The sequence below is a fragment of the Typha latifolia genome, chromosome 9, assembly GCF_019914945.1.
Source record: "Typha latifolia isolate L0001 chromosome 9, TyphaL0001v2, whole genome shotgun sequence".
Classification (NCBI taxonomy): Eukaryota; Viridiplantae; Streptophyta; class Magnoliopsida; order Poales; family Typhaceae; genus Typha; species Typha latifolia.
This window is the reverse complement of record NC_133094.1, coordinates 3838666-3849913: the sequence shown is the minus strand read 5'-3', so window position 1 is coordinate 3849913 and position 11248 is coordinate 3838666. Positions and strand designations below refer to the sequence as shown.

The following is an 11248-nucleotide window of genomic DNA, read 5'->3' as shown; positions in this document are numbered from 1 at the left end:
CAATTTGCGTATTAAATGTTTAGCCCCACGCACATAGATTACTGAAGCAGGTCTCTGGGTGAGCTCAGTAGCGTCAGGGGGTAATTGGATGGTGTTGGACGTTGTGCTTTGCCACCACTCGGGGTCTGGGTGCAGGCCATGCAAAAGAGGTGTGGCTTGTTTAGGTATTCAAGTTTTTAAGGATGTCTAGTTTTGTCTAGTTTGGTAAACAAATCTTCTTTTCATTTCCCAAAGGTCTAAATCTTAGATGAACACATGTGTCTGGCTTCATTAAAAGAGAAGGAGCTCCATAAGGTTCTAAAGGTTTGCCCAACAGCTTTCATGCACTGAAAAGAAGCTAGTTATGAAGGTAGCTTCCAACGAAACGGATTCACATTTACTAATGAATCTGCCAATCCTACTATTTTAAGCTTCTCTGTCTCCGTCAACAGACTAAAACAATGTGCAACGACGACACCAGTCATTTGTATTGGAGAGGCAAAGGAAGAGAAGAAATCAAAATGAACTTATTCTAACATCAATTCTTTGTATGGAACAAAGTAAATCTACTACAGATATCTCCTGCAGTTGAACATCTAATAGGGTTGCGAACGGCGAAGGCTAAGGGAATTTATCAACTAGATCACTCTATTAAACCACAATTAGCTGCTGACGGTTGGATTGGAAGCGAGGAAGCTCACACGCCTGCACTGTCTCAACTTAGGGAGAGCCTCTTGCGTCTTTCCTTGTCGAAGATCCACATATACTGCAGCAAGCACCGATCTCGGGTCATTGGGCAAGGAGGCAAGACTCTGCTTTGCAAAATAGCTGGCTTGCTCGAGATCTCCCTGCACTGCAAACATGACGGCAAGGTTTGCAAAAAGCACCCCACGAGCCTCCTCGGGTTTCAGACTTCTCAAATGTTGGGGTTCTTCGAAGGTTGGTTTCAAAGTTGCTGAACAATTCAAATCCTCGCCATCGCCACCTTCCTCTATGAACCAGTTTTCTCGGTCTTCATTGCTGTATGGCAACTCAACATTGTTCCCATCCAAGATATAAATAGACAACTGCTCCGCAGCTTCTGTAGGTCGGTTCAGGTGACAAAGTGCTTCAGCTGCATAAACATGGCTGAGGAAAATGTATATTCTAGAGCAGCCTGGAAGCTGCTGAAATGCCTTCGCAGCATGTAGTGCTCTCAAGGGATTCATTAAGCACAATTCTATGTAAGCTAGGTCTGCAAGAACAGCCTGCTTAATTTTGTGGTTATCCTTTCCGCAGATGCTCTCATATGATGCGACTGAACACTGCAGAGTGTTGTTTGAACTTGCACCTCCCTTGGACTCACCATTTGCAGTGGCTAGCGTGGAGGCTGATGAATTTGATCCTTTCAAATCTGTACTTGTATTCTTCTGGTTTGAACTCTTGATGTTTATAGATGTTGCTTCACTATAAGTATCAGAATCTGAAGCAGCAGTCATAGAACTAGGTTTTGCTGTTTTCTGTTCAGGAGTATCCAGTAATAGCTGAGCATTGAGTAGGCATTGCCGAGCAAATGAAAGTGACAGCAAGCCCAAGTTTTCATCAGAGATCATTCCATCACCTCCTCTGGAATCTGAATAGCTACTTCTTAAGTTCACAGAGTTTACAACCACTTGCCGCCATTTGCCTGATCCAACAACATGAATTGTAATCTCTCCCTTGAAGGAAGATGCAGTTGCTGAACTCAAGAGTCCCTCCTCCAGTGCTAATAGACAGCATTCAGCAAAGCGGAGCCAGAAAAGTGGGCGATTATACAACAGTGGAATAGCTTCACGAAAACAACGAGCTGCAATAAATGGCCTTCCACAGATCAAATGCTGGAGACCACAGTTGTATGAAATAAGACGAGATTTATCCTGTGAATAGGTCGCAAGCTTCAACGGTTTCTCTAATCGAAATGATGAGCTGTGTCTCAGGGCTTTGGTAAAAAACCAGCCTGATGTCTGATGGGATCTTAGCTGATGATGTATGCACCCAAGATTGTTATAGAACATAGTAACCATTGCTTTTTCTGTTCGATTACCAGGTGTACTCAAGAGTTTCACAGCCTTACGATGGTTTCCACGGGCATATTCTAACTGAGACTTCAAAAGAAGCTCCGCAGATGAATCTCGACCACGTGCCATGTTCATCGCAAGCTTGAGCTCACGCTTTGCGACCTTCAGGTTCCTAATAAGAAGCAGGAGTCTGACCTTATATAGTTGTAATTTCAGTTTCAGATCTGCTGCACTAGCAGCAACATCAGCCGATGCCTTTGAGAGATCATTCAAGGCAGGTCTACCCAAGTTCTGATTTCCGCTATCCAAAGTTGAATACAAGGTTTCATACTCCAATGCATCATCAGAAAGATTCCCCACCAAAGGGTTCTCATTCGCACTGGCATTTGAATCAGAACCAGATGCATCTGGAGCTGTATTGCTTTTCGTAGTAACCTTCAGCTGGTTTGAAGATAGCTGTTGACCTATGCTTCCATTATCATTATGATTTAATATGCTACCAACACCAAAGCATCTCTCCAGGCGTTGAAGTATATCCTGTGGAAACCAAGCAATGACATGTCACAGCACAATCAGAATGAGTAGAGGGAATCTAACCTGTAAGGGAGCTCAGATGCCAATGCAATTATCACACAGTAAATATTTTCACTGGGAATCTGTATTAATGAATAATATTATCCTTAAACAAAAAGGATTACATATCATATTTCTAGGGATAATATAACTTCCCATCTGATAGCACCCAATCACACTATAATGTATATTCCCTCTCGCTATATAGCTCGGCATCACTCTAAAGCTTATTCTTGAATTTAGATAGTAGTATTCATGCATGTAAAAAAAAAAAAATCCCCATCTCCCATAAATTTCAGCATGGCAATGGAGTTATTCTAGTTTTACTAGATAAGATATGCTTCTAGCATCAAGCCGGATTTACATAGAAGGAAAAACGTAAAACTAGTATGTAAAAGGTCCCATACTTTATGCAGAAATTGGTCCTATAAAATGGTTAGCTTAATTACAAAGAGATCTGACAAACATGAATGGACTTGGAAAGAAATATAGACAACATCACTGACAGAAATAGCCTTAAGCTACTTATAATTGTTCAGCATCAGGAGTAATACTAACATGAATTTCTAGCTGTAGTATAATAGCATTATATTGATAAGGGCCAGTAAACATGAAAGTTCAGTTATCAGCTTACTGCTGCTTTTGTTGCATCTTGGCAAGCTAATGCAATATCCAGTAAGAGCAGGCATACATGAAGAGCAGTTGTCTGCAAAAGTATACAGATAGCGCTTGAGGAAAGAAGGTAACAAAGTTTAAGGTAGAAAAGTAACAACTGACTGCATATTACCTCATCGATGGGTTCAATATTTTGGTATAATGGCTCTAGAACTGATATTGCATGTGCATAATCGTGCAGATGATAGAAGATAACTGCCTGCAAACCCACCACGATGACCAATCAAGTTGTCAGAATTATTTAAGCTGATATTCTGCCTATGCTAGGCAAGCTTAAAATAAATAGTAAAGAACATTTGGATAACATACACTATTAAATGTCACAATGGATGTATCAAATTCATCTGCATAAGCAATGATGCTATTATTTGCCGAAGAGAATTGATGCAGTACAGTGGTACTTCCTCTAGAGCCCGAAATAACATTACTTCCTATGCCATTTGCAGCCTCCGATTGTTCTCTAGATGCACGAGCAAGGTCTTCACTTCTCCTCTGCATCAACATCAATTAGATTGGTCGAAAATAAGCAAATTTCCAGCGAAAGCACAAAAGTACATGTTAATTAGTTACTTAGTTGGTCCAGAAAGGCCAAAATCTTGGAATAATATAAGAATATCACGATGAGGGGTCAAACAGGAAAATGCTAAAAGAACGTTAAATCAATACATATCATGGGATAATAATAAGCGGTCAGAAAAATTACCATATCGTAGACACTAAGAGGTCGTAACAAAGAAAAATAGGGCCATTATATTACACATACTCAGACCTGTCCACATGAAATAAATGATTCAAGTGGGCCAGCCAATAATGTAATTACATGCAGGGAAACAAACAAACTTCAAAAAATAGTTATAAACTAAAGTAGGTAAATAAAAATCAACTCCTAACATGGGAGCTTTATCCTACACTGGAGTCTCCTTCCTGGAAAAAATATATTCAGACACAGATCTCAATTGAGACACCCAAAACTTTCTAGAAAATAACTCCCAGTGACAAATATTTTTCTACACATTGTAAATCTAGTTGGCACCCTAAGATTTGATCTGACTGAACCCCAAAAGATAATTTCAAGAAGATATATCCAAAATTACATAAGATTACTTATCTAAGTTCATTATAAGTCTCATAATCAGACCAACATCACATCATAATGTTTTCAGAAATTTTTCGTCTGCAAAGTCCAGAAAATTAATTGAAGACTCCAAACCTTCCAAGTACATAAACTTTATCAGGCATATTCAAAATGTCATCGCATAACATTGATCATTTCTGACAATATTGTTTTGCTTCATGAGCTTAAAACAAACTTCTAAATTTTAATTACAAAGAGCATTCAAAGATATTAGGTGAGTAGTCTTATATACAATGAAATTTTAGTTTAATATACACCAAAGAGAAATTTCATAGATGGTGACCAAGAGATACCGAAAGATGATTAAATTTACATCAAAACATTTGTTCACCATGAACAAGGAAACCAAGATGATATTTTTGGTGAACCGACAAGATGAAAAAAGTGAGAAATGCTTTTGGTATCTTGAAATACTCTTTTAAAAGGGAAAATCTTACAGAACCGATACATGAACAATAATGATATATGATATGATGGTCAAGTAGTTATAAGGCATGCTCACGGCAGTTGATGAGAATATTAATAGGATGAGAGCTTGTAAAAGATGAGTGCATTCATATGTATATATATATATATATATATATATATATATATATATATATATATATATATATATATATAGGTGACCGTACAGATGATTGATGTGCATCTTTAAAGATAAATGATTCAATTAGGGTAAAAGAGACCACAAGGAGAGAACTAAAGGACTTGAATTGATGTTCTAAGAAATGAGAGAATGACCTATTTGACAGCGGACATTGTCTAAGATAGCGGTAAGAGAAAAGGACTCAAGGAGCCAATCATAATTAACTAAGACAGATGGCTAATCACATTATTAATTTATCAAGTATATATATATATATATATATATATATATTTCCAGGAACTGTACAGAGTCACTAAAAGAGCAAAACATGCATATATTTCCAGGATGGGTGCTTGTAAAAGATGAGTGCATTCATATATATATATATATATATATATAGGTGATCATACAAATGATTGATGTGCATCTTTAAAGATAAATGATTCAATCAGGGTAAAAGAGACCACAAGGAGGGAACTAAAGGACTTGAATTGATGTTCTAAGAAAAGAAAGAATGACCTATTTGACAGTGGACATTGTCTAAGATAGCGGTAAGAGAAAAGGACTCAAGGAACCAATCATAATTAACTAAGACAGATGGCTAATCACACCATTATTAATTTATCAAGTATATATATATATATATATATATATATATATTTCCAGGAACTGTACAAAGTCACTAAAAGAGCAAAACATGCATAAAACGAAATATATTAGCAGCTTACCTTAACCTTGCCAAGGACATCAAGTAGCTTCCTTGGATCAGGACAACCATCACGAAAATATTCTGCAACAGCTATGTTATGAAGGACCTGACCATCCATCAATGTCACATAAGAAATGACATACAAAACTAATCACAGTCGCTAGCTTACTGTAATATTTTTTATAAGAACAATATTTGAAAATAAGAACTGCATTAACTCATAAGAAAAAAAAATGTTGATAGCTTCAAAAAATCAAAATTATAGAATTATCAAATAAAATAGTAAAAACTTCAGACATAGAATGTTAAACTGTTGTTAGAAGAAGTGCAATAGGATGATTTTAGTATACAACAGAATAATGATAATATGTTTACATCTGTTAGTATCATATCAAGCTTGTTTTACAAAAAACAAGAGCTAGTATAATTATACTAGATTTACATAGCAGATCCAAAGGTATGTTCTTGTTGAGTATTTATGAGTGCATGTCTGTGAGAATGATTTAGACAGGATTCACAGGGATACTGCTTAATTATTATTTTTTCACATCATATCAAGTTTGAATGAACCCTTTGTGATCCCTACACACAATTGAGAATGAATTACTCAAACCTTACAATTGCCCTGGTTCTTAATTTTTATGCCGGCATACTCTCAACTGCTTTTGTAATACTCTCAACAGTTAAGTCAATACCAGTGGAAGGCACTTGATGAGGTACCTTCCAGACATATAATTATAGCATCAAAATATGAATGAAAATAGGACATGACAAGCCAATGATCCACCATTTCCTAGTCATTGTACTATCTTGATCTTCGAATTGTTGGTTGCATATGTTGTTAACTTGCACGATCCATACCAAATTGCAATATTACCTTTTATACTTGTTGATCAGCATGCTGATTGAGCCCTATAATTGACTTTTCATGATGCTCATTCTAATCACTATTTATTCCATCATCACAAATTTAACTACTAGATATCTTTAATGTGGACAACTAGACCCACAACTTCTTTGTCTGGTATATCTCACATGCCGTCCTGGCACATGAGACCAATGCAACAAATTAAAATCCTCAGTACCACAACATGATCAGTATATAGCATATGAAGAAAAAGTTAGTGTTTAAGAGTGTATGTAATCTAGCAACTTGATGGAATAACCAAGATTATATTTATCAATCTAGCAAATTCATGATAAAAGAAGCTGAGATTTGTTCATCTTAGGGGATAAAAGAAGTAATTAATAACAACACATGATTCGACTAAACCATAGTCTATTTCAATAAACATACAAGGAATTTATTAAACATTAGAACAAACTGTAATCAATCGGACATACCAAATGCAGAACATCATAAGAACAAAGAGCACATGCAAAACTCAGATAATGATATCTCATTTAGTTGTTGAGCTCTGTCGCCTAAAAATTCACTGTCCTAGTCTGAACAATAGATCGCAAATTGTTTCACCTCAGATTAAGTGATCAAGTGAGGACCCCATCAGATTAGCAACCAGATCAGTCTAGCTTGCAATATGGCATCAAGTCAGCAAAGCAAATCTTACTCCTCTTTTTCATTTTTAGAAAGGAAAATCTATGAAATCGAACCAATAATAGAGCTCACATGGCTTGAACCTAACGTGGCTCATTGATGGCCTGCCTTAAATAGCGGGAACCCAAGCACAAATTAGCAGGTCTCCACATAACTAAGAAATCAGGGGGTGAAATTTATATTTGAGAAGTTTGTCGATGGCAATAGAAATCTCTTTCTATAACATGTACAGATAGACAAAGGAAAATCTTCATTTGTATTCACCTGCCCAACTATTTTAAGCCGATACGGATCAAAATTTGCACTTCCTCTAGCATTATGAAACAATTTTTGGAATGCCATACAGCAGAACTTTCAAAGGATCCAACATCGACAGCAGAAGGCATGCCTTAAATTCTCCAAACAGAGCTCACCAAGCCACAAACGACGCAAAGACAACAAATGAAACAAAGCCGCGCACAAAATTGCAGCCTTTTGCAAACATTTCTACACAATGAAGTCAAAGAGATCGAGTAAGCTCGCACACCTTGGGATCGTCCTCTTTCTTGAGCAACAGCTGCCTCAACACATCGACGCACTCCGCATAGCGCCGGCTCTGGAAGAGGAAAGCGGCGTCCTTCGCGAGCACCGCCGTCACCGAAAGAAGCCTATCCTCCTCCAAAGACCCCTCCTTCCCCGCGGCCGATGGCGCCGCCGACGGATCCCGACCTTCCATTTGCCAAATCGAGCGTCTCGGATCCGGAACACAGAAAGCAAATCAAATCGAATCGAACACCAGGAGCTAATGGTGCATCTAAAGGGGTCAAATCTCGATGGGGGTTTGAGGGTTTCCTCTCTCCTAAAAGAACAGGTTAGGGTTTTGGGCGGACGGTATCTAGGGTTTCGGGAGAAGGATGAGGGGAGGAGGATACGAAGAGGAGAGGAAAGGAGGGGGAGAGTTTTTTTTGGTTAATTCTGCAAGAGAGAGAGAGAGAGAGAGAGAGAGAGAGAGAGAGAGAGAGATGAGAGAGAACGGAGAAAGGCGAAAGAATGGGAATTGATAACTGATAATGATACAATGGTCTATCTTGGCAATTCTTTATTCAAAACTTCTAAACAATTGTTAAGTGTTCTTCCTCTTTTATTCTTTTCTACAAAAAAGAATAAAAGTAAAAATAATAAGGGATGTCACAAAAAAAGAAGAAAGCCAGAACCAAGATCGAGCTCACCTTGATCAAGTTTAGACTTGTTTAAACTTGATTAAACTTGGCTCCATCGAATTTGGCTCAATACTCAGAAATGAGCTCAAAATTGGAACTAAACGAGGAAATCTAAGCAGCCAAGTTTAATCATCAATCCTTGGCTTTAAAAATAATTTCCAACTAAGTGTGAAATCTGAGCAAAATGAGTGGACCTCTGAAAAGAGAAAATGAAAATTGTCAAGGAAATAGCATTTAAATGGTTAAAGGGCTCACATTATATGGGGATTCGAATTTCACAGACATTAATTTAATTGAAACACCAAATAAATTTCCACTTCTCTTTAAAAAAAGAATAGAAAAGGATGAAATTAGCAATCGTTAGTGATATATTATGAGAAGTGTTTTTTTTTTTTGGGTGAAAATCTCTGGAACGCAGTTCATGAAATTGAGACTGTAGGAACTGAGTCCTACAAATTTGGCGATTCGGTTTGTTTTATATTACAAATGGACAATCACAACTCGTAGTATGAGATATTGATTTAATCTTTTGAGAATTTATTCTTTCACCGCTCGTATAAGTGAAAGCATTCATCTGGTGGCCTATCTCCAAATACTGGATAATATTAGTTAGACTATCTATCCATCCAATAGTTCAAGAGCGTGTTAGATGGATGTCTTCTAAGCCCTTAGTTAGGATTTGCTTTAAGGGTCGGTGTAACACCAATGCCTATTGTCTTGCTCAGTTTGCTGTTAGTGAGCTAGCCTCCATGGTGCGGCTAGTACCGCACCTGCCTTTTGAATCTAACCCAGTTATCTAATGAATTTTGGTCTGCTGACCCTTCAGAAAAAAAAAAAAAAAGCATACTGTGATGGCTTCAGGAATGCTCCTAATAGTAAATCGGCAAATCATCTGGACAATAGAAGAAGCTGAGGAATTCAAACCTAATAGCTTCCTGGGAGCTCTATTATTTTGAGATGGGAACAATATTACTGATCAAAGTATGAAATTTTACAGCAAAGAAATTTTCAACTTTCTTTTGTAAATCGCAACTTGTTAACATTATAATAATAAATAAAATATAACTCGGGCTGCCCCCAATTTCATCTCCAAGAAAATTGGGATCATCCCCACTCTTCTCGAAAAATGGATACTAGAATTTTTTGTTAATGTTAATATAGTGACAATATGCTTTGGATGATAATTTACATATATAAAACTGAAAGACCGAGATGTTACGATGCATAACACAAGAATAATTCTAAATCAACCTCGAGGTGCTGCCATTTGCTGCTTCCTTATCCTATCTCCAGACTTCACCGTGCTGTATAACAGTTGCAGGTAAGAGCAAATCAATCCAATGGAACAAAAACCATCACCTGAAACACATTAATGATAGGCTTCCAACCTGATTTCATGGGGCGTGATGAAAATCCACTGTGAACCTTGTTCTACCGCAAAATCGACGAGAGTATCCAAGCTTATCTTCCGACTGACGGCATCCTAAAAGTTGCATTTGATCACCCAATGGTCATTGACATAAGCATTAAATTTAGGAGAAGAAAAGGAAATGTAATCACTCACCATGAATACATCAAATTCGTCCATTGCTCGAAAAGGAGCTTCAGTCATCTCATGAAGAGCTAAAGCAAAGCAAAGAGTAGAAAAAGACCTCTCTCCACCTAAGAAAATACAAGACAATTCTAAGTGAATGATCCTAAACAGTGGCAAACAGAGGGAGAAGAATTCAATGAACAGAGAAAATACAGTGTCGGCACACCATCTAAAAGGGCAGCAAATATAATTGTGTAGGAGAGGACTAAAGAAAGCAGATGGTGCCACAGACAAAAAACTGATACTTGTATATGACATAATATAGATACAGAGAAGAACAAGGAATGACCTGAAAGCCCTCTAGTATCACGAACAGTGTTGCCAGATGCATCTTGAGGCATCTTTACCTATTAAGGGTAAAAAATATTAGCCTGACATAATTTAGGCAAAAAAAAAGGAAGGTCTGTTTCACCACAATATCAAGCCACTCACCTCAACAGATAAAACCTTCTGCTCATAATCTACCTTAATTTGCCCACTGATGCCTTTCTTTCTTAAATGTCCATTAAACCTATTCATCATATATGAAAAGGAATCAGGAGAACCTAAAAGATGAATATATTTTTGGGAGAATCCAAGGAGAAAAGAGAAGCTCCCGTGTAGATATAGCCACAAAATCAACATTAAGAAGAAATTTTGCACATACTGCCAAGTTAACTGCCTCTTCAAAAGGCTAGCATTCCTCTGGAACTTGTTCCAGCGCAAGTCAAGTGCTTTCTGGCATGCCTATACCATCGGCAAATGTTCAGTTAGATCTATCACAAAAAAAACTTGCAAAGACTGAACAGAGAACATTTCAACAGATAATAAAGTACTTTGTTGAGGAGCAGCAAAATTTCATTCTATCTTAAGAATGAAAATGCAACATTAGATAAACATAGAGAAAACAGGATGCAACAGGACAACAGCAAGTTCACAAAAAAGCTATGCATATACGGAGCAGGACAAGATAATCACCACTCCATTCTACTAGATGATTGATAAAAGGATATGCACCTCCCCATGCTGTACTAGAAATAGATAATAAATAAGAGGGATTAAACAAGGCCTGACAAGGTTTGAACTCATGATCTTTAATACTATATAAAAATTGGCTCTAATATCATTTTAGATGATCAGTTAACCTAAAAGCTTAGACAATTAGATAAAAGACCAACAATATACATCATGCCTTAATATAACTAAATTCTGTGTCCTAGCAACTCGT

General features: G+C 37.3%; 2 protein-coding genes across 5 annotated transcripts in view; both read right to left on the bottom strand.

The window, feature by feature from the left end:
* Positions 1–443: 443 nt before the first annotated feature.
* LOC140795487 (uncharacterized) lies at positions 444–8116 on the bottom strand. The gene is made up of 6 exons (XM_073148062.1): positions 7775–8116; positions 5713–5799; positions 3573–3755; positions 3376–3462; positions 3223–3294; positions 444–2552 (listed from the first exon to the last, which is right to left on the bottom strand). Exons 1-6 carry the CDS (start codon positions 7961–7963, stop codon positions 642–644), a joined length of 2529 nt encoding a protein of 842 aa, XP_073004163.1. The 5' UTR covers positions 7964–8116; the 3' UTR covers positions 444–641.
* Positions 8117–9460: 1344 nt separating this feature from the next.
* The window catches only part of LOC140795383 (structural maintenance of chromosomes protein 6B-like), a 34616-nt gene continuing 32828 nt past the window's right edge, over positions 9461–11248 (bottom strand). For all 4 annotated transcript variants that reach the window (XM_073147914.1, XM_073147915.1, XM_073147916.1 and 1 more), the window contains 6 exons: positions 10688–10767; positions 10474–10552; positions 10331–10388; positions 10012–10109; positions 9836–9930; positions 9461–9751 (listed from right to left, as the gene is read on the bottom strand). In XM_073147914.1, coding sequence (XP_073004015.1) covers positions 9694–9751; positions 9836–9930; positions 10012–10109; positions 10331–10388; positions 10474–10552; positions 10688–10767 — 468 coding nt within the window. In that variant the 3' untranslated portion in view covers positions 9461–9693. The remainder of the gene's footprint in view (positions 9752–9835; positions 9931–10011; positions 10110–10330; positions 10389–10473; positions 10553–10687; positions 10768–11248) is intronic.